This window comes from Hylobates moloch, unplaced genomic scaffold, assembly GCF_009828535.3.
Source record: "Hylobates moloch isolate HMO894 unplaced genomic scaffold, HMol_V3 SCAFFOLD_6, whole genome shotgun sequence".
NCBI classification, from domain to species: Eukaryota; Metazoa; Chordata; class Mammalia; order Primates; family Hylobatidae; genus Hylobates; species Hylobates moloch.
Window position 1 is genome coordinate 103,939,472 of NW_026652281.1, and position 25,068 is coordinate 103,964,539.

Below are 25,068 nucleotides of genomic sequence, written 5' to 3' on the forward strand. Positions count from 1 at the left end.
ACTATTCTAATAGTATAAGGTGTTGGGCATTACTAAACCAACCTAATGTTAAGGAATAAACCTCTTTTGATCAATGGGAATTACTGTGGGTCTAAGCACCTGATTTTTGTTTGGTTTTGTTTTTTAACATAAACTTAGGAAAACTGTGAGGCTGTGCCCCACAGAGCCACCGTCTATGCACAGCTGGTGGAGTCCAGGAGGATGTGGTCGTGGAACAAGCTGTTTCCCATCCGCGTGCAGACCAGCCTTGGAGAGCAGGTCATCGTCCCTCCCATGGACCTGGAGAGCTGCCCTGGCGCACCCTCTGTCTGTGACATTCAGCTGAACCAAGTGTCACCAGCCGACTTCACAGTCCTCAGCGATGTGCTGCCCATGTTCAGGTACCAAGGAGCCACCATAGGTGACGGCACTTTTGAGACATTTGATAGAAGTGGGGTATTAGGAGGTTCTTTTTGAGTGGGAAGGAAATCTAGCTGCTGTCACCTGCCTCGAAGGCAGGAGTCCTTTGCAGCCAAATGTCATTGCCAGTGAGGTCACTGTAAAAACTTAAAAAATGGAGTGTGTGAGGTTAAACTCTGCTTACATTCTTGAATATTATTCCTCAGCATAGACTTCAGCAAGCAAGTCAGTAGCTCAGCAGCCTGCCATAGCAGGCAGTTTGAACCTCTGACATCTGGCCAAGCTCAGGTGGTTCTCTCTTGGTGGGACATTGAAATGGACCCTGAGGGGAAGATCAAGTGCACCATGGCCCCCTTCTGGGCACACTCAGACCCAGAGGAGATGCAGGTAAGAGGCAGGAGCCGAGCATGTGCCCTGTCAGGAAACTTGTCCACTGCTGTTCATGGGAAAGTAACCAGGAGAATTTAGAGAATTTAGAGACAGGAGGGCTGTGTCAGAATCAAAGACAAATAAAAGTTTTTAAAAAGCAAGCAAAGGCTAGCTGTAGTAAGGTAGCCTTCCCAGGGTGAGCTCATGGTCAGCACCCATGGACACAGTGAGCAACAGAGAAGTTGGCTTTCCTGTCCCGCCTCATCATGATGCAGCCACCCTTAGATACCACCCCTCATCCCCTGAGTAATCCCAGGGGGCTCCCATCAGCTTGGAATAGAGAACTACAGCCTCACCTTCTGTGGCCTCAAAATCTCCTTTCTCCACCCCAATAGAAAGTAGGCAGAGGACATGAAAGACAGAAAAGGAAATACAAATGATGGGGATAGTTGCCCACTGTCCCTCATAATAAGAGAAATGCAGTATTAGCTGCTCACAGCACCTGTGCTCCCAGCCTCTCAGGAGACTGAGGCAGGAGGATTGTTTGAACCCAGGAAGTCGAGGCTGCAGTGAGTCGTGATTGCATTACTGCACTTCAGCCTGGGCAATAAGATGAGACCCTGTCTCTAAAAAAAAAAAGAGAGAGAGAGATGCAACTTTAAACTGCAATGAGATATCATTTTCACCTATTAGTGAATAAAGTTTAAACAGTTTGCAAGCACACTGTTGGTGAAGCTCAGGGAAAAAGCAGGAAAGCGAGTCGTCAGAACGTCTTAGGTAGATAGCAATGCTGCTTCCAGACGTGGGGCTGTGGCTGGATTTGCGTCTGTACAGAATAGATCTGTGCAGCCCTAGTTTAGTAGAAAATGGCCAACCTAAAGGCCACTAGCAGGGATCAAGTCCATTATCCTTTCAGTGGGTGAGGTAGCTCTCTGTGCACTGATGTGGGACAAGCTTCAGGGTGGAGAATGGTGCAGAATGGTGTGTTGTGTGGCAGCACTGGTGTTAGTAAAAATAGGAATATATGTGTTTGTGAGTGGATGAGTTGTGTGTGGTGTACCTATAAGGACGTCTTTGGAAGAATTCCCAGAAATTCGTAAAACTGACTGCATCTGGGAATGGGGGCTGGAGGTTAGGGGTGGAAAGGAAACATATTTTTCACTACGCATCCTTGTATACCTTTTGAATTTTCTCCTCATGTGCTTGTGTTATTTACACCCTCATCCACCCTCCCTCGCTCTCACACTCAAAGGAAAAGAAAGTGGGAAAGGTGTGTTGGAATTGCCTGATGGGTTCTTCCCACCCTCTGTTCAGACAAAACCAATTTGCTGACACCATGGCATTACAATAAAGAGTTTAATTGACACGAAGCCAGCCACACCACATGGGAGACAGAGTTGTTACTCAAATCAGTCTCCCTGAAAATTCACAGGCTACAGTTTTTTGTTTGTTTTGAGATGGAGTTTCATTCTTGTTGCCCAGGCTGGAGTGCAATGGCGCGATCTCAGCTCACTGCCACCTCCACCTCCTGGGTTCAAGCAATTCTCCTGCCTCAGCCCCCCGAGTAGCTGTGATTACAGGCATGCACCACCACGCCTGGCTAATTTTGTATTTTTAGTAGAGACGGGGTTTCTCCATGTTGGCCAGGCTGGTCTCAAATTCCCGACCTCAGGTGACCCGCCCCACCGGCCTCCCAAAGGGCTGGGATTACAGGTGTGAGCCACTACGCCCGGCCCAGGCTAGGGTTTTTCAAGGATAGTTTGGCAGGCGAGGGAGTCCACTTCTGGGTGGAGTCATCAGACAGAAACGTAAAAACCCGAAAAGACATTTCAAAGGGTCAATCTTAGTTTCTACAAGGGTGGTGTTATCTGCAGGAGGAATCAGGGAAGGTTGCAGATCTTGTGACCTAATAATGGCTTCACCTTAGCAGAATTCAGCCTCCTCTCATCCTCCTAACCTAATGATCTTTGATTCAGTTTAAGTTTAATTTGGGAGAAGGGCGGTTATCATTTAAAGTATTAACCAGCTGGGTGTGGTTGCTCACGCCTATAATCGCAACACTTTGGGAGGCCCAGGTGGGTGGATCATTTGAGGTCAGGAGTTTGAGACCAGCCTGGCCAACATGGAGAAACCCCACTTCTACTAAAAATACAAAAATTAGCCAGATGTGGTGGTGCGTGCCTGTAATTCCAGCTACTGGGGAGGCTGAGGCAGGAGAATTGCTTGAACCCAGGAGGTGGAAGTTGAAGTGAGCTGAGGTCACGCCACTGCACTGAAACCTGGGTGGAAGAGCGAGACTGTCTCAAAAAATAATAAGAATAAAAAATAAACTATTAACCAAATGTCTCCCACAGTTAGCTTGGCCCGGACCCAGGAATGATTAAGGGCAGTTTGGACATTAAAGCAAAATGGGCGTTAGTTAGATGAGATCTCTTTCACTGTCATAATTCTCTCACTGTTTTTCACAAAGGCAGTTTTGGTTTCAGGGCCAAGAATAGAACCTGTCTCTACCCAGGAGCCCTCAGGCACCATCCTTTGTTCATGGTCCAGCCTGCCTGGCCTTAACCGCTGGCTTTGTTTTGAATGCTCACCTGCTGGTTCTAGGTGTCCACAACATTGTGGAAGGCCTTAGCAGCTTCACCTACCCCATTCCCAGAGTTACTGTTTAGGCCGAATAGTTGTGACTGCTGGGGGATTGCTGTCAATCAGCGTACCCACACCAACAGCAGCATGTGAGACTAAGAAGTATGTGAGCTTCCTAGTCTCCCCTCCACCTTCCAGTTGCCTGGCCCCTGGTGGATGTGTGTCCAGCCAGGGCATGCCAGCTTCCCTCTGCAGCCTGTGTGTATGTCACTCTGAATTCACCCACAGAGTTGAGATTGGCACTGTGCCACATTCTTCCTAAGACTGTGTTGCAGAATTAGCATAAGAATAGCATTAAAATGTTAGTACTTTTGGCTGGTGGCTCACTCCTGTAATCCCAGCACTTTGGGAGGCCAAGGCAGGTGGATCACCTGAGGTCAGGAGTTCAAGACCAGCCTGGCCAACATGGTGAAACTCCGTCTCTACTAAAAATACAAAGAAAATTAGCCGGGCATGGTGGCAGGCGCCTGTAATCCCAGCTACTTGGGAGGCTGAGGCAGGAGAATCGCTTCAACCTGGGAGGTGGAGGTTGTAGTAAGCCGAGACTGCACCATTGCACTCCAGCCTGGGCAACAAGAGTGAAACTCTGTCTCAAAAAAAAAAAAAAAAAAAAAAGTTAGTACTTTTAATTTGCATATCTTCAGAGCACTACTATGTATTTTTTCTCCTTGAATCCTCTTAGTAGACAAACCAGGTAACCACAACCATAGCCAACCCGGGACTCAGTAGGCTCCAGGGGTTGGAGCGGGGCCTTGTGTCCAGGAGCAGTAGAGTGGGTCCTGCCCCTGGTCTCTTGACTGTGGGTCTTGTGTTGTTTCTCTACCAGTGTTGACTTTTGGATTGGAAATTTGAAAGTTGCTAATGAATCTCCCTTGTGAATTCATGTAACTGCTTTGATCCTAAGTATATTTAGTCTGTTCCACCTTGGCACAGTGGGTTCTGTCACCAGCTCCTCAACATTAGGACCCAGGAGGTCCCTGTGGTGGGAGTATGGGAAGGACATGATGACAGGGCAGTGCCATGGGAGCCTAGGAGGGGTCGGGGAAGGGTTCTCCTGTCTTCATATATTTGCATAGTGTGGGAATAAATAAAAGGTTTAAAAGAACCTGTGTTATTCCTGTTACTATTTATTTTTCCAGAACATATCTGGTCAGATTTTCATTTTCTAGTTTTTATGTTCAAGTAGGCGTCTTAAGTGTGTGGGAATGTCATTCTCCTGCCTTTTTGTTAAATTCAAGACCAGGCGGGTGGGCACGTTCCTTACCTGTGCTCTTGGAGTCCCACAGGGCCAAGTTTTTCTTAGTTCCTGAAGGTGACAGAATGAGCAGGCAATCGTCTCTTCAGAGTTGAGCCAGGCATCTCCTGTTTTTGTTTGTTAGAGACAGGGTCTTGCTGTATTGCTCAGGTTGGATTGTGGTGGCACTTCTTAGCTCACTGCTGCTGTGAACTCTGGGCACGAGCGATCCTCCCATCTCAGGCTCCTGAGTAGCTGGGACTATAGGCACGTGCCACCATGCCTAGCTAATCTTGTGTTTTTTGTAGAAATGGGGGTCACTGGTGTGTTACCCAGGCTGGTCCCGTACACCTGGCCTCAAGCGATTCGCCAGCCTCGGCCTCCCGAATTGTTGGGATTACAGGTGTGAGCCACCGCGTCCAGCTGGCATCTACTTTTTAGGGCAGTTCTTCCTTCAAAAAGAAGCTTAACAATTATGAGAGAAATAAACCTCATTATATAAAATAAAAATATCACTCATGGTCTTCCCTTTCACTCAAAATAGCTCCCTTTGTTTGGTCTCTCTCCAAACGCGTGGGTGTCGTCAGGGCTCATCTCTGTTCCGGGCCCCGTAGCCTTCAGCAGCAGCGTTTAAGATGTCTATTCTACATGAGGGTTTATATCCTGTTCTGAGTACTGGCTGTTTGGGTGGGTTCCAGTTTTTGCTGGTATAAATAATTCTGTGATTTGCATTTTTATGTGAATATAACTCTTTTCTTTGTTTTTGTTTTTTGTTTTTTGTTTTTTTTTGGATTTTCGTAGGATAGAATCCTGTATGTGGGGTTTGTAGTAAGGACTAGCACAGCTTATTAAAAATTGACTGTGGATCATTGTCAACCATGTTTCACAATTTAGAATATTCAATTATTTAAATACTTCAATTTAATTCGAAGAATAAGCCAAAACCTTTTTGTATTTTCCCGCCTTTTTATTTTGAAAAATTACATATCCACAGAATAAGTGAAAATGAACACTGATAGTCCCTTTATTAATTTAAATTTACCAGTTGTTAACGTTTGCCATACCTGAAAGGGGCCGGGTGGAGACCAAACTACACCCGTCACGGTCAAGAGATCTTTATTGGAGGTATCGAGCGGCACCATGCAAGGAGAAGGAAGAGAAGAGAGAGAGGGCTGCTGGTGTGCTGGGTTTTATATCCCTTAGGCCTACGTGGATTGGGCTGGGGCGGGCCCAAGGGAAGGCGGGAGATGCTTCTTTCTGATTGGCCCTACTTTGGCGGGTTCAGACAGTGCCCGGTCAAGGAGGGGAGAAGAACCCGAAACCGGCCCGATCTTAAGGTACGGCGCCATTTTAAGGTACCCCATGTTACCTAACATTCCTCCCTTTTTGTTTTCTTAAATGGAGGAAAATGGGCGTCGTGGTTCATCTGGCTGCTTCCTGCTGAGTGGGGGCACTGTGGGGAGGGGGCACAGGGAGAACTGTCAGGGTTGTGCGTGGGGTAATGTTCCTTGTAGGTATAGATCCTCCAGTGCCGTGAGCCAGTTGAGGGGCAGGGATGGGTTGGCGATGAGCCAGCTGTCGGCTCAGAGATCGTTGAGCAATTTGTGGAATCGGTTGGCGGTTGTCATGACTGGCTTGGGTTAGCAGGTTGTGAGCCCGTCTGTGGAATCTGTCCTGTCCTCGCTGGTGGCTAAAAGTTGGTAGTTTCTGAGGAGAAGCTGGTTAAATGTTTGGTTAGATATGGAAGAGAAACTTAATGAGGAAACAATCGGAAGTAGGGAGAACCTGTTGGGAGTCAGTTTTTAGGGTACGGGTGATGGTTATAGTTTGTGCTGGATAAGACCAGGCATTGCTTGGGTATATTCCCCCTGTGGCTGCCTGGCCCTAGATTGCGTTGGCTGGGTCGGTGATGTGAATTGCTCGAGATGAGGCATTGTTTTGGTGACATAATATATGAATGGGGTCTGTCTGTCTGTTTTTTTGGTGATTTAATTCATAACACAGCTGGTCCAGGGACACCCATAGTTTTGGGGCCATTCAGTTTTACAGGCGCTGCGGGATTGTTGGTGTGGAAAGCAAATGGCAAAGTGGAACATGTGGAAATAAGGGTCCTAACCGCTATTTATTATGGTGAGTTTAGGGAGGGGAAGGTTTACTGAGGATGCGTCGACGGAGCATCGGGTGTAACTGATGACATTGGTGTGTGACCTCCGGTTAGCGTTGTAGGTTTCTTTGAGGGTGAACAGGTAGTAGGGTTGTGAAGTGGGCCTGTTGGCGGAGGAGGGTCCGTAGAAGAAGATGTAAGAGGCGGAGAGCCAGAAGAGCAGGCTCGGAGCAGGCATGAGGGCGGCAGCTTACGCCTTAGGAATAGTAGGAAGGGAGGGCGTTTTATTTTTTTATTTATTTATTTTTGAGACGGAGTCTCGTTCTGTCACCCAGGCTGGAGTGCAGTAGCACAATCTCGGCTCACTGCAAGCTCCGCCTCCCGGGTTCACGCCATTCTCCTGCCTCAGCCTCTCCGAGTCTGGGAGACTACAGGCGCCCGCCACCACGCCCGGCTAATTTTTTTTTTGTATTTTTATTAGAGACGGGGTTTCACCGTGGTCTCAATCTCCTGACCTCGTGATCCATCCACCTTGGCCTCCCAAAGTGCTGGGATTACAAGCGTGAGCCACCGCGCGCAGCCCTGGAGGGCGTTTTAGAAATGCGAACTTTGAGAGGGTTGTGGGGTACAGGCGTGCCTGGCTTTAGAGGGGTCTGTGGGTTTGTGTTTAAGGAGAGACAGGCAGGAGGGTGGCGGGATTGAGGGGTGCACATGTTTGGAAAGTTACAGCGGAATCGTGCAGGAAGGAAACTAGGAGAGACAGTACGCGGAGACTTTTGTAGGTCAGGAGTTCCTTGAGGTGATGGGGGGAGGTAATGACAACAGCTGCCCTAAACGTTAATTTCTTTGACTCTTGAAGTAGTAGGTAGGCTGCAGCCAGGGCCCGAAGGCAGAGGGCCCACCCTCTCACGGTGGGGTCTAGTTGGCCGGCAGGGATGCAGAGCCTCCCATGGTGAGAGAGGAAGGGGTATATGTATACGGCGGCTGGCTGAACAGGGCGTCCCCTATTAGCCGATGGCTGTGTTGCGAGTCAGAACCTTCGAGCCATTCGTCACTGAAACGAAAGAACTGATGGGCCTCTGTAAGGCCGAGGGCCGTGGGTTACCTGGTACCAGGATTTTTTGAGCGAGAGAAGGGAGGAAACCCAGGCCGGACGAGTGAGGAGGGAAAGGAGAAAACTCAGTTCCCTGCGGGCCGAGTTCGCTCTCAGAATTGTTTGGATAGGTATGCAACTGCCACAAAGGTGGGTCCGTGCATCTGACCTAGGACTCCAAGAGCCAAGCCATTGTGCTCATGTACATATAGAATGAAAGGTTGTTGTAAGTCTGGAAGATGTAGGGCTGGGGCTTTGAGTAGTGCCTGTTGGAGTGACAGGAAGGGCTGCTTGACTGGCCTCTACAGGCTCGGATGGGGTACCTCGGGGGAGATCATATAGGGGCTTTGCTAATAAAGAGTAGTTGGGGATCCAAGTTCTAAAGTAGCCTGCTAGTCCTAAGAAGGAGAGTATCTCTTGTTTGGTTTTTGGGATGGGAAGACTTCTAATGAAGCACTTTCGGTCTAGGGTGGTGGCCTTTGAGTCATGGGCAAGGAGGACTCCTAGATAGGTGACTTGAGTGAGGGAGAGCTGGACCTTTTGGGGGGATACTCGGTAGCCTCGGTCAGCAAGGAAGTTGAGAAGAGAGGTGGTGTCAGTTTGTGAGACAGTTAGAGAGGGAGTGCATAGGAGGAGGTCATTAACGTATTGTAGGAGGGTGGACTGGGGAAAGTGTAATTTTTGTAGGTCTGAAGCTAGGATTTGGCCAAAAATGTGAGGGCTATCTCTGAACCCTTGGGGAAGAATGGTCCATGTCAGTTGTTGTGACTGTTTGGTGTCTGGGTCAGTCCAGGTGAAAGCAAAGAGATCTTGTGATTGGGGGGAGAGAGGAATGGTGAAGAAAGCATCCTTGAGATAGGAATTGAGGACAAGAGAGTGTAGGGGTTGGGGACTAGGGGGTGAATGGGTTTAACGGCTTCATTAATGAGTCTGAGGTCCTGAACGAGGCGGAATGTGCCATTGGATTTTTTTACTGCAAGAATGGGGGTGTTGAATGGCGAGTGGGTTGGTCTAAGGAACCCCTTCCTGAGGAGATTGGAGATAACTGGTTGTAATCCTCTCAGACTAGAAGTGGGGAGAGGATATTGGGGTTGGCTGGGAAAGTGATGTGGATTTTTGAGGGAGATTTGTATGGGGGTGCATAGTGCTAACGAAGGGGTGGTAGTATCCCAAACTACAGGATTAACGCCTGTTGGGAGCAAAGGCGGAGGAGGAGCAGGAGCCTGGTATATGGAATCAGCAACTAGGGCAATGAGTGAGGTGGATTTTGGGGGGGATGGCTGGATTAAAGGTGATAGAGGTTTTGAATTTTGAGAGGATGTCTCTTCTTAACAAAGGGAGTGGGCATTGTGGCATGACTAGGAATCGATGGGAAAAGATGTGGCCGGAGAAAGTGCAGGAGAGGGGAGGAGTGGCTCTTGGACGTATGGTTTGGCCTCTGACCCCGACTATGGGAGATCCAAAGAGGGAAGTGGCGCCCCAAAATTCCCTTAAAACCGAGAAAATAGCTCTGGTGTCTAGGAGAAAGGTGATGGGACATCCATCCACTGTTAAAGAGATCCTGGGCTCCTGTGTGGTGATGATTTGTGTTGGGAAGGAAGTCCCAAGGCCCCGTCAGTCTTGAATGGCCAATCCTAGAAGATTGGGAGTTGGGATGGTGGCTGGCCCGGCCCTGCTTCGGGAGCCGGGGCAGTCTACGCCCCAGTGGCCAGATTGGTGGCATTTAGGACATGGCCGGTTGGGGGGCCTGGGATTTGGGCACTCTCAGACCCAGTTCCCTTCCTTTCCTCATTTGAAACAGGGCCCTAGGGGCTGACGTTGGGATGGATGGGCAGATGACAACTTATGGCCGTGTGATCGAGGGGAGGCTTGAAGGGCTTGTGCCAGTAACTGGTACTTCTGCCTCTTTGCCTTCTCATCTCGATTGTGATACACCTTAAATGCCGTTGTTAAGATCTCGGTTTGAGGGGTGAGGGGGCCTTTATCCAGTTTTTTTTAGTTTACCTTTGATATCAGGAAAACTCTGAGCAAAAAATGGGACATGAGGAGTTGCCTACCGTCTGGGGTTTCGGGATCTATGTTGGTGTATTATTGGAGTGCCTGTGTAAGGCGGTCTAGAAAAGCGGACGGGTTTTCATTTTTATCCTGTATGCTGCATAAGTTCGAGCTTGTTCCTAGACTCGCCTACACTTCTCGGGGAGGAGGGTGTTAGAGAGCATGGAAGGCTCTAAGCTTGGATGAGGTATTGGAAGCAGAATTGGAAGTGTAGGATCCTAGGTGTTTTTCTATTTGTGATAAGTCAGCCATAGAAAAGGGGACGTGGACTCGGACAATACCTTCAGCTCCTGCCATCTCTCTAAGGGGGGCAAGGGGGGGGTGTGACTTTGAGCGAGTGGTGGGGGGGGCTGAAGGCCAGGGCTGACGGGATAGGCGGTTGAGGGCATGGGGAGGGGGCAGCGGGAGGCTGGGCAACTTCTGGTTGGGTAGCGGCCGGAGGACGTGGCGGAGGGTGGTGGTGGGGGGGGGTTCGTCGGCTGGGTCGAAGTCAGGGGCAGAGGGAGAGGTTGGCGGTTCATCGGCAAGGAGCTGCTGCGGTTTGCAAGGGAGACAAAGGTTAGGTCTATCCCACAGGAGAAAGAAGCCGTGGATATATGGGATCTCTACCCATTTTCCTGTTCACTCGCAATAATTGTAGAGATCCTGGAGAATGTTAGGATCGAGAGACCCATAAGTGGGCCATTTGCTTTGGCTGTCTAGGGGATATGTGGGCCAGTTTTTCTATTTGGGTTCTACCGTGGCCTTAGGGGCTTGAGGCGAGGCGCTTTGTGGGGTCTCTTGCCTGCCTAGAGAGGTAGACCCTGGAGGGGAAGACTTACCGAGACGAGGCCGGTGTTGGGCGAACAGCTTGGCGAACAGGAGAATGAGCGAAGACTGGCCGGGGTCTGGACTGAGCCCGAAAGGGATCGGGGTCCCACCGAGGGGGGTGGGGAGTCCCGATCTGAGTCACGGCGCTAATGAAAGGGGCCGGGCGGAGACCAAATTATACCGGTCGCGGTCAAGAGATCTTTATTGGAGGTATCGAGCGGCACCACGCAAGGAGAAGGAAGAGAAGAGAGAGAGGGCTGCTGGTGTGCTGCGTTTTATATCCCTTAGGCCTACGTGGATTGGGCTAGGGGCGGGCCCAAGGGAAGGCGGGAGATACTTCTTTCTGATTGGCCCTCCTTTGGCGGGTTCAGACAGTGCCCCGTCAAGGAGGGGAGAAGAACCGGAACCGGCCCCATCTTAAGGTACAGTGCCATTTTAAGGTACCCCATGTTACCTAACAATACCTGCTTTGTCTTTGTCTTTCTGCCTCTCGCCCTGCATCTCTACACACACACACACACACACACACACACACACACACACACACACACGTGCGCACGCATTTTTTTTTGCTAAATCATTTGAAAGTAAGTTGCAGACATCTGACACTTTACTTTTAAATACCTCAACACATCTCCCAAGAATGAAAACAGTCTGCAACATAAACGAAACACATGATCACACCTAAGAAAAACAGTAGTTCCATAGTATCCTGTAACATATGGTTCAAAATAAAATTTGTCTCCAGAAGTCCTTGATAGCTTTTGTTTCCTCAGTCTACGATCCAGTTAGGTTTAGTGCATTGCGTTTGACTGTTTTGTAAATTCCGAGTATGTTAAAGCCTTTGGAATGCGTGCCATGGGACTATTCTGAAAAGGTTCCCCTCAAACCACTGGGTTTAAACCATTGTTTTTTCCTTCAAATGAAACATTCAGCACAGCCCTACATGTTGAAGAGAGAGCTTTGGTGCTACTCTGATGGGGTGGGGACTGGAGCCTGCACTTGTCCCCTCCCCTAAGCCACTGTGGCAGATCGCTGCCCTTGGCCACATTGTGTCTTCCTGAAGCCAACAGGGTTCCCGCAAACTTTTGGGCCACTGGCCTCTGAGTTTAGAGTTTATTTCTTTATCTCCTTGGCCACAAATGCCAGCTGCAGTCTACATTGTGGACGTCCTGAAAACTGGCAGTTCTCTGGCATTTGGCTCCTGGATTAGAAGCATTGCTCACGCTGCAGCTTGTTGACAGCTGACTCTGTTCTGCGTTTCAGTGGCGAGACCACTGGATGCAGTGTGTGTACTTCCTGCCACAAGAGGAGCCTGTGGTGCAGGGCTCAGCGCTCTATCTGGTAGCCCACCACGATGACTACTGCGTATGGTACAGCCTGCAGAGGACCGGGTACGTCGAGCCTCATGGGGGTGGAGGAGGAGCCTCTGAGACTTGCATGTAAATTCCCCATTTACAGATCCTTTGGAGGTGCCAGTGGGTGGATTTGTGTCTGGACAGGATAATATAAGAACAAAGATTTGTGACCGATGTGTCAGTGCCCATTCGTGTATACCCAGGAGAGGCTGTCGTGGGTTGCTGGAATCTGTTTAGAGCAGACGCGTAGGATAAGTCTGGAACTAGCAGGTGCTCTAGGCTCTCATGCCTACTGGAGACCAGTGTCCAGATTCATGCCCTCTAGAGACCTGTGGAGGCGCTCACAGCCCACGTTTGTTTGTTCATCTCCTGGCCTAGCCCTGAAAAGAATGAGAGAGTCCGCCAGATGCGCCCCGTGTGCGACTGCCAGGCTCACCTGCTCTGGAACCGGCCTCGGTTTGGGGAGATCAATGATCAGGACAGAACTGATCGATACGTCCAGGCTCTGAGGACCGTAAGTGTCCAGCCACTTGGCTGGTTGTGGGGAAAAGAGAAAAATAAGTTTGTCCCATGAGCCCCAACACTCTGCTTATGATTTGCTGTTTCTTTCCTGTGTCCTCTTGTCTATGAGTGGCTTCAGCGATCGCCTCCTGGGGTGGGCACTGGAGCAGAAAGCAGGAGAGCCTGGGGCTGGACTTCCTGAGGGCTTGCTCTCTGCTCTACTGGGAGAGCCTCTGGCTGGGCTCCTGCTGGACGCCTTTGCCTTGTCAGACACAGTCATTGCTGTGGGTGGTCACAGTGGGTTAGGCCACCCCTCTTTTCATGTGTTGTCGCCTTTCTAAAATTTTCTAAGATGTAAATCTGATCATGTCGCTCTCCTGCCTGAAAACCTTTGCTCCCTGCTACCTGTAGCAGGGGACTCGGCCTGGGGATTACAGATGGGGCTTAGAGGGAGGGTCTCTTGAGGCCCTTGGGGGTGTGTACAGAAATAAGTGTGCATGTGTGCATTTTGGGGGATGGAGGAGGATCCAAGCCATCCTGAGTTTCTCTCAGAGGGGTCTGTCACCCAGAAAGGCATCCCTGACTTTGGGGAGTCAATTGTGAACACTCGAGCCTTGGAGGCTCTCAGCTGTCTGTGCTGTCACCAGACAGGGAAGAAGCCTGTTGTCATGGACTGGGAGGTGGCCTGCAGGTGGGGCAGGCCTTTAGCGGGGCCACTAGGCTGGGTTGAGGAGTGTCTTTTCTGACAGTGGGGACAGGTGGGGAGACATGAGCAAGGCGGGCATGTTTGTGGCTGGGGGTGGTTACTGCATGAGGACGCAGGGGGATGGTCCAAGGTCTGGGCAAGTGGGGTGAGAAGGGAAGCATTTCTGACAGCTTGCCAGCAGGAATCTTCTGGCAAACTGGAGGAAGCCCTGTGCTGAGGTTGCTCATTCCCCACAGGTGCTGAAGCCAGACAGCGTGTGTCTGTGTGTCAGCGATGGCAGCCTGCTCTCCATGTTGGCCCATCACCTGGGGGTGGAGCAGGTACTGACGTGCACCCTTGTCAGCCTCCTGGGGTGGGCTCGTGAGTTAGGGCGTCGTGTGGTCCGGGTGCACAATTCTGTGGTCAAGGCTCTTTGCAAAGGCCACTGTCGTGGGCACAGCATGCTCGGGTCAGGGGCTGGGGGGTTTATTGCCTGTGCGTACAGGCATGCATCAGGCCTCAGAGCCGGTGTTCAGGCTGCCCCAGGGAGGGAATGAGTGCAGGGAGGGTTGTTCAGGTGTGTCCTCTGCCTTAGGATGGTCTTGTCACATTTTAATCTTTAATTTCTTCTCTATTAAGTGAATATCTTACAACTAATAGCATGGTGTTCCCTCTAGGTGTTTACAGTCGAGAGCTCAGCAGCTTCTCACAAACTGTTGAGAAAAGTAAGTGAGAATTGTTGTTGCTGAAATAGTGAGAGGACCTGTGGGGTCTGGGTTGATGGCTTTGAAGTGGCATTGGCCCGGGGGGAACGAAGGAGTGGCAGCTCGCTTGCACCCCTGTGTTGTCTTGGTTGCTGCCTGGAGAGCAGCCAGAGGCCTTGGGGGCTGTCACTGAAATAGAGGCAGGCATTTGCACTCTGCTTTGTTTTTTTGTGTCTGAAGAAGTTTAGGCTTTTCTCCTCACTTCACATAAAGCTACTGTTGTGGTAGAATTGAATGTAGGATGTGTTTCTGGGACATCAGTGCTGAGGGAGCCAGTGCTCACAGCCTGATGGGAGATGGCATTTCTCTCCCTGGCCAGTAACTGGTTTGATTTCCTCTCCAAAGGGGAACTCCCTTCACCAGAACTGCAGGCTCGCACTGAGTCCTGGTGTGCACCTGCGGGAGAAATTTCTTTTGCTTTTATCACATTCTGCTCCTGATCTCATCCATAGTCTATAGGATGCCCCCCAAGGAGAGGATTTCCACAAAGCAGATAAAAGTGGTTTTCCAGAATTATTTGCCAGAAAATTCAAAGCGGAGAATGCAACTTTGAGAGATTATTTTTCCTGATAAAAACAATACTTTAGTATAAATACAGTAATTTTACGGTTTTCTTTCTAAGATCTTCAAGGCTAACCACTTGGAAGATAAAATTAACATCATAGAGAAACGGCCAGAATTATTAACAAATGAGGACCTGAAGGGCAGAAAGGTGAGTAGCAGGAGCCTTTTGGCTACGCTGGGCTGTGTTAGGGTGGGCAGCACGGCACTGAAGTAGCCTAGGCCCCACCCTGTCCCTGGGGTCTCATGGTGGGTCCTCCACGTAACCTTACCTCCTAGGAGCTCCCACCATCAAGGGTGTGGTGAGGCTTTCATGGAGCTGCCCAGCGAGCAGATGGTTGCGCTGCTCCTTTTTTTTTTTTTTTTTTTTTGAAAATGGGGTCTCGCGCTGTCGCCCAGGGTGTAGTGCAGTGGCACGATCTTGGCTTACTGCAGCCTCAACCTTCCAGCCTCAAGCGATCCTCCCACCTCTCCTGAGTAGCTGGGACTGTAGGCATGTGCCATTACGCCCGGCTAATTTTTGTATTTTTTGTAGAGTCAGCGTTTCATCATGTGGCCCAGGCTGGTCTTGAACTCCTGGGCTCATGGGATCTGCCAGCCTCAGCCTCCCAAAATGCTGGGATTACAGGCATAAGCCACCACACCTGGCTGTACTGCTCTTAGCTCAGCCTTATTTCTGCTCCTTCAGGTCAGAACAGAGCAGCTGTCTTGGGGTTCCTAGGAGCAGAGCGCGTCCTTTCCTCTCCACCGCACTCCTGTCTTCATTCCCCGTCCACGGCTTCCTGCTACAGTCAGGCTTCCAGGCCCTGAAACTGCTTCTGCCAGCAACCTCGTCGTTACTCCCACGGTCTCCCTGCAGGCTTCATCTGCTCTACTTGTTTGTCCTTGTGACCCGGGACTTCTGCCTGTGCTGGGGAGGTCGCTTTCCCCTCACCTTCCTGGCTGCTCCTTCCCTTGAGCTGCTCCATGGCACTCTCCCCGTGTCCCCCGCTTCCCCCTACTGCATCCTCTCTGGTATTCATGTTCCTTCTCATGTGTGAATCAGTGACCATCAGAGCCGACCTTCACTCTTTACTATTTTGGATTCAAATCTCATGTCCAGCTGCCATCCTGTCACCTTTCCTTGAATATCCCACAAACTGGACTCATCCAAAGCAGAGCTGTCATCTTTCATCTTTCCTGCCAGTCTTTTTTTAAATAACAGCTTTATTGAGATGTAGTTGACATACCACAAAATTAATGCATTTCAAGTGTACAGTTCAGTGATTTTTTAAGTAAATGTATGGAGTTAACCGTCACCCAGTCTCATTTAGAACATTTCCAGGCCAGACATGGTGGCACATGTCTGTAATCCCAGAACTTTGGGAGGCCAAGGTGGGAGGATCGCTTGGATCCAGGAGTTCCAGACCAGTGTGGGTAACATAGGGAGACCTTGTCTCTATAAAAACAAAAAAAATTAACCGAGTGTGGTGGCACGTGCCTGTAGTCCCAGGAGGCTGAGGTGGGTGAGGTGGGAGGATCGCCTGAGCCCAGAAGTTGGAGGCTGCAGTGAACCGTGCTTGTGGCAGAGCACTACAGCATGGCTGACAGAGTGATATCTTGTCTCTAAAAACATGGGAATGAAAAGAGAACATTTCTGTTACCTCCCAAATTCCCGGGAGCCTGTTAATAGTCAGCATCCCCCTGCCCCAGGCTTGGCAGCCACTGGTCTGGTTTGTGTCTCCAGTATGTGTCTCTTCTGGCATTTCTCAAAAGTGAGGTACACAGTGTGTGGTCTCGTGAGTCTGGCTCCTTTTCACTGAGCATAACGTCTTTGAGGTTCACCCATTTCGTTCTTTTTAAGGCTGCGTAGCATTCCATGGTGTGGCTATCCATTCACCTGCTTATGGACGTTTGGATTGTGTCCAGTTTTTGGCCACTTTGAATAAGGCTTCTGTGAACATGGGTTCACCGGTCTTAGAGAGGATGTATGTCCTCAGTCTCTTATGCAGATGCCTTGGTGTAGATTGCTGGGTCATGTGGTAGTTACGGTCAGCTTTTTAAGAAGCTGCTGAACTGTTGTTCGAAGTGGCTGTCCCTTTGACATCCCCATCGGTAACGTCTGAGGGTCCAGGTTCTCGGATCCTCACCAGCACCTGGCATTGGCTTTTTTTTTTAGGATAACCATTTTAATGGGAGTGTGGTGATGTCTCCACATAGTTTTAATTTGTATTTGCCCAATGACTGATGATGGTGAACATCATTTCGTGTGCTTGTGTCTTGCTTGGTGAAATATCTATTCAAGCCTTTTGCCCATTTAAAAAATAACAGTTTTATTGAGATACAATTCACATACCTTACTATTCACTCAGTGATTTTTGTATATTCATAAGGTTGTATAATCATCACCACATCAGTTTAAGAACCCTTTCATTACCCATTGGCAGTCACGCACCATTTGTCCGCAGTCCCACTCTTCTCCTTTCTGTCTTTAGCTTGCCCATTCTGGGCGTCCTGTGTGAATGGAATCAGACAGTGTGTGGTCTTTCGTGACTGGCCTCTCATGTGGCTTCATGTTTTCAGGGCTCATCCATGTCGTAGCCTGAATCAATACCTCATTTCTCTTTCTTGCTGAGTAAGATTGCGTTGTGTGGATAGACCATGTTATTTATCTGTTTATCAGCTGATGGACATTTGGGTGGCTCCTACTTTTGGGCTGTTGTGAGTAATGCTGCTATAAATATTTATCCACAAGTCGCCTTTTTTCTCCCTCATAGATGAGGGCATAGGAGATGATTCTGAAAGCTGCTATGTGGTGTACTGGTAGACTGGGGTCACGTTGAATTGGAGTGGCGGGAGTGGGCGTTCTTGCCATGTTCCTGATGCTGTGGGGGGAGGCCAGGAAGCACTCAGGGCAGCCCTTTTTGTCTCCCAGCATTTCCTGCTGCACCTCCGTCATCTCTGACTGGCCCCCCTTTGGTGCCTGTCTGCTTGGGCCCGCCCGGGGTTGGCTGCCTCCTTACCCTCTGCCACTCCTTCCTTTCCTCCCACCTTGGAGTCTCCGTTTCTTGCCCGGACTCTTTCTGCACTCTCCCAAGTCGCATCCATCCCCAGCACCCGCAGATTCCCTTCCACACTTCATGGTCCTCAGCAGGATCTTCTAAATCACATTCCTTCTGATTTTGAACCCCTGATGAAAGCTTTTAGTGACACCCACCACCCCCACCGCCGCCTCCGGGATGAGTCCAGCCCCTTACCCTGTCCTGGCTGCCTTGGGCTGGGCTGGCTCCTGTGCAGCTCCACACCCTCACCTTGGGGGGCCTTGCTGTCTCCTGGCCTCACTCTTGCCCCTGCTGCCCCTCCCTCGGCCGTTCAGGCTCCTCGCCATGCATGTGTTCCTTTACTCACAAATGTTCACAGAACATCTGGTCACGGCACTGGCCCACTGCTGGGGATGCTGGGCCGCCAGTCCCTGCTCTTGTGGTGCTCAGAGCCTGGGGAGGGAGACGGAGACAAGCCCCGGTAAGTCCTGAGATAAAGTGTCCAGTGGGGGTTGACAGGATGCCACTCTGGAAGCCCCGTCTGGCACGTTTATTTCTGGGCTCCCTCCATGAGCCCCATCCTTGCTTTTTTCTGTCACATGGGGTCAGCCCCGCTTTGTCTCTTTGTCTGCTTCCCTCTTCCACTCTGCCCTCCTGAGCACGGGTCTCATATCTGGTTGTAATCTTTACAGCCTCCAGGGCAGGTACAGAGCCTTGCTGCCTTGCTTGTTTGTTGACTGAGGGAGGGAGGGAATGAGTGACTGAATGAGTGAGTGACTGAGTGAGGGAGGGAGGGGGAGGGAGTGAGGGAGTGACTTGAGTGACTTGAGTGGCCTGTTGCTTCCGTGTTCCTGTTAACGCTCCTGGGCCGAGCCCTTCTGACGCCTGGGCCCTGCTTCTCGCCCTGCTCACCAGGTCTCTCTCCTCCTGGGCGAGCCATTCTTCACTACCAGCCTGCTGCCGTGGCACAACCTCTACTTCTGGTACGTGCGGACCGCTGTGGACCAGCACCTGGGGCCAGGTGCCGTGGTGATGCCCCAGGCAGCCTCGTTGCACGCTGTGGTTGTGGAGTTCAGGGTAGGCCACCCTGGGGATGTTGCAGAAAAAAGCAGAGGAGGCGGGTGGGGAACCTTGTTCTCTTGCAGGAACCTTGGGCACCTGTGGAGCAGCTCGGGCCTTGATGATTTGAGCTTGTGTTTTCTTTCTGTGTCAGCACACTGTGGGGTTGAGTAGAAGATGCTTGCCTTTTAAAAAATGCGATAATTTGACATACGAAATGGAAATGGCTGAGTGTTGTCATTTTACAATTGTGGCTTATCAGAATAATTAAAAAATATAAATTAAGCGTTTCAGAAGCCATGCGGTGTGGCCTGCTCTGCTCTCATTAAGAGCCGAGGCTTCAATTGTTAAAAGCATTTTGAGATTGGGAGAGTCAGCTGCTTTATGCAAGAAAAAATGGAAAAGCTTCCTTTTAATTTTCTCATCAAAGCAGAACCATAGTCACAAAGTCATTTTGGGAAGGGCATTTTTATTAAAAGGATTTGAAAAGCTCTACCCTGGATGGAGAGTGTATCTCATTTGATGAGAGTGGTTTTCTCTCCTAGCTTATTGGCTCCATCACTGAAATTCTGGGCATTTCTCCTGTGTTACTTGTTTACCTAATTAGATTTCCACATGAATTCTGGTTTTCATGGCCGAAGAGGGGATGTCACAATCCATGCATGCATGTGACCAGGAGGAAGGGAGGGAAGGCCGTGTGGCCTGAGTGTCCTCTGGATTCCTCTTGGCAGGGCCTTTTTCTCTCCCCAGCATCCTCATGGACTGGAGATGATGCTGGGTAGAGAAATGGCTTACAAATTTCTTCCCGAAGAAATGATGTTCAGGATGGCCTGGATAGGAGTGTGCAGCCCCCAGCCTGGTAGCTCTGGCTGACTGTCCCTTATAGGAGAGGACTCAGGTGTCACGTCAGAGGTTGCAGGTTCCCGCCCAACCCAGTCTGTTACAGAAACCGTTGTGGATCTTTGTTCTCTCTGAGCCCCTTCATACTTGGGGGTCTCTTTCAGGTGTGCAGGGAACAGCAAGATGTGCCTCTTGTTCTTGCTGCCACACTTCCCTGTGCCCTGGCGGGCGGGTGTGGACAGGGCTGCTCCTTCCTCACAGGACCTGTGGCGGATCCGGAGCCCCTGTGGTGACTGCGAAGGCTTCGACGTGCACATCATGGACGACATGATTAAGGTAGGCAGGGCCACACTCTGCGTAGTCCCCCCGCGCCTGCTCCTGCGGCGCAGGCCTCTCACAGGGTCCTGGCTTGGGCAGCACAGTCTCTTCTGTTGGGGGCAGTGAGGTCAGGCGCTGCCATTTTGTGTGGTTCAACATGAGCATTGCTTGGTACCAGTCCTGTTCTTGGCTCCGTGCTGTCACCCTGTGTCAGAATCTCCACTGGGCCCGTAAGTCCTGTCATTGCAACTGCCCCCGTCAGTGCCTACAGCTTGTTTTCTATTGGGGCAGCCTTTCCAGAGGCTGTCTGGGAACCTTCTTAGGCAGCCATTTCCACGGTGGGGGCTCCATTCCCAGGAGGGGTACCTGAGGAGTGTCCCACAGGTTATTTACATGGTAGGGATTAGCAACTGGGCCTACGTTCTCCAGAACCATGGGCTGTCCTGACAGCGCCAGTGGTCTTTGGATTCATGAGGACTGAAGCTGAGGGTCCTGTTCCATCCACATGAGAGGGGCAGGGTGAGGAGCATGGGCCATGCTGTGTATTAAGGAAATGCACGTGGCTCCTGCTTGTCATCCCAGCAGTCTGGGAACCTGAGGCAGGTGGATTGCTTGAGCCCAGACGTTCGAGACCAGCCTGGGCAATATAGCAAGACCCTGTCTCAACAAAAAATTAGCTGGGCATGGCAGTGCACACCTGTATTCCCAGCTACTCAGGAGGCTGAGGTGGGAGGATGGCTTTGGCCTGGGAGGTTGAGGCACTGCAGTGAGCTGCGTTTGCGCCACTGCCTTCAGGCTTGGTGATAGAGCAAGACCCTGTCTCAAAAAAAGAAATCTCATGGACACCGGAGGAGCGGGAAGCAGCGGTGGCCCTGCAGCAGCAGCTGCGCGTGGGGAGGTGGGGCTTTTCTGCTTTCTGCTCGCCTTTCTGCTCACATTTTCCCATAGCGAACATGGATTGCCTGTGTGTGAACACTTTTTTAAGTAAATTAAACCTTGTGGATATTTTCAGTTTGCATCTTACCTGCCTCTCACAGCAGACCATTGACTGATGCTTTTAGAAATCTCCTTCGCGCTGAGCCCTGCATGCACTGGATCTATGTGCTCTATGCCTCCCCTGGGCCCCTGCTCATGGCCTGCCCACCCTGGCTGTCCCTGTCCCCTCTTGCTGATACGGTTCTGCCACTCTGGTCCTGGGCCAGTGTCTGTCTCTCGTGTGCTAAGGCAGATGGCCGAGAGTGGTGGATATCCCACAGTGGGGTGCCAGGCATTTTTACTTCTATGCTTTCTAAATCCACCTGCCCTTCCCCACCCTCAGCCTGGCCCTTCCAGTGCCCTGTCTTAGACCTGGTGCCACTTCACACGACCAGCCAGGCCCAGGGCCCCGGGCATCCTCCCTGGCAAGTCCTCCTGTCCCCTGCCATTGGCCTTCGTGCTCCCAGTGAGCCTCTGACCCAGGCTGTCCCCTGACTGCTGCCGTCCTAGTTTGGGCCCCTCCTGCTCTGGCCGTCCTCCACACGGAGCCCACATGAACTTGTAGATCTGAGTCTGGCCACATCCCGCTGCAGGAATGCCCTAGCTGGCTCCCCACACCACCCCTGCAGAGTGGCCCGGCTGGCCTGGGTGCCCTGGCCTGCTCTCCTGGCTTAGCTCTATCCTCAAGGACCTCCTCTGGCCCTTCTCCTGCCGGCTCCCATTTGACCGTCAGCTCCCCTCCTCCAGGCAGCTTTCTGCATCCCTCCTGGATGCAGGTGCCCCCAACCTGCCGCCAGGCACCGGGGCTGTATTGTCACACATTTATCCCTCCCCGTGGCCTGGGGCCCACCTGTCATGGCCACACAGCTGTGGTGGTCACCAAGTTTCTAGGTGCTGGGTGTTCTCACCAGTGATGTAGACGTGTGGTCCTCAGAACAGCTTGAGACAGGCGGTACCACCCCATCTTAAAAATCCGGAGAGTGAGGCTCAGAGCCAGCAGCGCCTGGGGAGCCACTGATGAGAGAGAAGTGGCAGAGAGGGGGAGCCGCTGGTCTGCTGGGCGCTCGGCATCTTTACGGGAGAACGCACACCCCTTGTGACTACAGTCAGTGGGAGCCAAGCCAGGGAGGGGTCCCTCTGTCTGGCCGCCGGCCTGTCTCTGCAGCCCCCAGGCCCCCTTCTGTTCGCAGCGTGCCCTGGACTTCAAGGAGAGCAGGGAGGCTGAGCCCCACCCACTGTGGGAGTACCCGTGCCGCAGCCTCTCCGAGCCCCGGCAGATCCTGGCCTTTGACTTCCGGCAGCCGGTGCCCCCGCAGCCCCTGTGTGCCGAGGGCACCGTGGAGCTCAGGAGGTGGGTGCAGGGAGGGCTGGGGGGCAGGCAGGGGCTGCTGCTTGCCCTTGGAGTTCTCACCCCCGTGGTGAGCACAGTTGGCCTGCGAGGCACTGACATGTGGAGGGGGTATTCGTCCTCCCCACAACCTTGCCCGTCCCTGTCAGAGTGGCCCTGCGCGTGTGGTGGTTCCCACGGTCCTGTGTGTGCCAGTGGTGGGGGAGCCAGGAAGGGCTCTGCTCACCCCCTACAGCTGAGGGTCCCTTGTTGGATCACAGCTCAGGAAGATGGGAGCTTAGTTCCTGTGGTCACCGATGCACCATTTTCCTGAACCCTCCTGGGAGCTGAAGCAGGTCAGGGTCAGCAAGCGCTGCTTGCGTCCAGGCACGGGCAGCCCTGTCCTGCTCTGGCCCTCACCCCACCCTCGCCCGAGGAGTGACTTCTCCTGGAAGCACCTCCCAACACGGGGCAGGCAGCCAGGCAGGGCGGGCGCCATCACCTGAGCTCCCAGGGTTGCTGTCTGGGGTATCAGAGGGGCCTTCCAGCCTTCAGTGCCAGGCTGTGCTTCAAGCCCCGCGGACCCTGGAGCCATGCCGGCCCTGCCCCATGTGTGGCCCGGCTGCAGGGCTCGGATTGGCTCAGGTGGGGGCTTGGCTGCGGCTGTTCTGGCTGGGGTTTTTCTGAGGAACGTTTATGTAGATGCAGCACTAGGAGCTCCCAGCAGGGCAGGAAGGAAGTGGGGAAGACCACAAGTTTCTGGAAAGCCACAGGAGCTGCAGCTGTGCCCCTCTGCCTCTTGTGTGACTACTTTTGCTGGGCCCCCTCTCCTTGGCAGGCCCGGGCGAAGCCACGCAGCGGTGCTATGGATGGAGTACCACCTCACCCCGGAGTGCACGCTCAGCACTGGCCTCCTGGAGCCTGCAGACCCTGAGGTAGTGCCTGTGTGCCAGGCCCAGTATGCATGCAGACCCTGAGAGCAGGCGCCACCTGGGGAGGCCTCCCTGCCCCCGTGCTCTGGGTGTTTCTGTCACAAGTTCTTCGGGCCACATGATGACCCCCCAGTGGTCCTGGGCCATCTGGCCCCTGAGCAGCTTCTCTCTGCTGTGAGCTGCCTGGGCTGGAGGCTGGCTAGGAAGGAGGCTGAGGTGCCAGGGAGCCCTCACCATCTTCCTGCTCTTCTTCCTACAGGGGGGCTGCTGCTGGAACCCCCACTGCAAGCAGGCCGTCTACTTCTTCAGCCCTGCCCCAGATCACAGAGCACTGGTGGGTGGCCCACGGACTGTCAGCTATGCGGTGGAGTTTCACCCCGACACAGGCGACATCGCCATGGAGTTCAGGCTCGCAGATACCCCAGAATGACCACTCTTGAGCAATAAAGTGGCCTGAGGGCTGGGGTTCTGAGTGGCTCATGGCTTTCTAGGGGGGAAGGCTGAAGGCCCTCCTCTCCTCTCTGGGAGCTGCTCGGCCTCAGGGGTGGGAAAGACTGCGCCGTGTTGCATCTTGTTGCATCTTTGCACTGCTGGCGTCTGGCTCCAGCTGTGGCAGGGAGCATGAGAGGGTGACTGAATTTGGAGCCCTGGAGGGGCTGGGGAGACCCCCCTGCTTGTGCTTCTGAGGTGCTGAGAAAGCTCCAATGCGGAGACATCTCTCCCCAGCTGGGGAGGGAGTGGAAGCACTGGGGGCTTGTTGGGCTGGCCGGTGGGGTTGTCCACGCCGCCCTTGGCAAGCAGTCCCCATGGTGGGAGCCTGTCCTGCCTGTCCCACTCTCAGGGATCTCCGGGTCCCTGCTCTTCTGGCTTCTGCTAGGAGGGTGGAGATTTCTGGCCCTCTATGGGGTGGAGATGCTGAGTTGTGGCTGGGTCTCTGGGGCTTGAAGACCCTGGCTGGGCCCGGGCTGAGAGGCCTGGGTTCTGGCCCTTTAACCTGACAGATAACTTCAAGCCACATCCGTAGGTGTCTGGCCTCAGTGCTGCACCAGCTGGAGGCCTGCCAGGACCTGAGACTGGACACAAGGCAGCTGTCCTAGAGCAGTTCTGAGATGCAGGCCCAGGAAAGCGGCTGTCAGGGGAGCTGGGAGGCAGCCCTGTTCTCTGCACCGCCCTCAGATTGGAAAGCCCCTCCTGCAGGTAGGGTATGGCAGGGAGCAGCCCCTGCCCAGCCCCACTTCACCAGGGAGGCAAGTAGGCACTGTGACCTTGCTTCTGTCACACACTAACCCCGCTTTGGTTATGTCCCAGCTCTCAGAGGTAACAGCAGACACCACGTGAGAGAACCCGGTGGCCTCTGGCTCGCAGCTCAGGAGGTGAGGCTTGTGCCAGGCCAGCCAAGCCGCCTGTATGAGCAGAGTTCTGGTATCCTCGGATTCAGGGCAGACTTGGGCAGCGCCTGTCCTGCAGTTGGGGGCAGGAACTCCCTCCCCTGCCCCCAGGCGTGCCCCTGAGGCTTGGCCCCAGCTTGTCGCTGAAATAAGTGGAGAACACCAGCCTTGAGCCTCACAGTTTTATTTTCTCCTCATAATCCATCCTTCCTTTCAGCACCAGTAAGGAAAAAGAACACCTCCTTTGCAAAATATTTTATCAGGTGTAAAGATTTGTTTTTCTTCTAGGGAAGAACCGTCTGGATATATATTTGTTTTTACCAAAACCGTAGGTGTGCTTACCATAGAAAACCCCTAATGTCCCATGAAGATACAATACAGAAAAAAATACAGAAATTAAAAAAGTTTTTCTTTTAACAGTATTTCTAAATCTCAGCAAGTTAAAAAGCAATAGTTAAAAAGCATCAAGATTAATATACTTAAAACTTAAGGTGGTTTTGGACAAATGAAAATGAACATTTCCTTCCTCAGCGGCCCCCGTGCCTTGTGGCTTCCTTTGAAACTGGGCCTAGGGCAGGCACAGAGTCTTGGTATGGGCCTCGGGTAACCCCTGTGCCCACCCCTGCTAGGCCT

The 25,068-nt window shown here is 52.1% G+C and overlaps 1 protein-coding gene across 3 annotated transcripts in view; it reads left to right on the forward strand.

Annotated features, from left to right (window-relative positions):
* PRMT7 (protein arginine methyltransferase 7) overlaps window positions 1-25,068 on the forward strand; it is a 56,001-nt gene that overhangs the window by 28,387 nt on the left and 2,546 nt on the right. For 2 of the 3 annotated variants that reach the window (XR_009214232.1, XR_009214233.1), the window contains 12 exons: window positions 139-380; window positions 606-786; window positions 11,974-12,101; window positions 12,444-12,579; window positions 13,509-13,592; window positions 13,929-13,976; window positions 14,638-14,727; window positions 18,512-18,673; window positions 19,757-19,831; window positions 21,979-22,139; window positions 22,954-23,050; window positions 23,307-24,244. Coding sequence is in view for 1 of the 3 variants with exons in the window: in XM_032157719.2 (XP_032013610.1) it covers window positions 139-380; window positions 606-786; window positions 11,974-12,101; window positions 12,444-12,579; window positions 13,509-13,592; window positions 13,929-13,976; window positions 14,638-14,727; window positions 18,512-18,673; window positions 19,757-19,831; window positions 21,979-22,139; window positions 22,954-23,050; window positions 23,307-23,477 (1,575 nt within the window). In the remaining 2 variants the exon portion in view is untranslated. Of the gene's footprint in view, window positions 1-138; window positions 381-605; window positions 787-11,973; window positions 12,102-12,443; window positions 12,580-13,508; window positions 13,593-13,928; window positions 13,977-14,637; window positions 14,728-18,511; window positions 18,674-19,756; window positions 19,832-21,978; window positions 22,140-22,953; window positions 23,051-23,306; window positions 24,617-25,068 lie in introns of those variants that run through there. The other variant, XM_032157719.2, reaches the window with a different exon arrangement.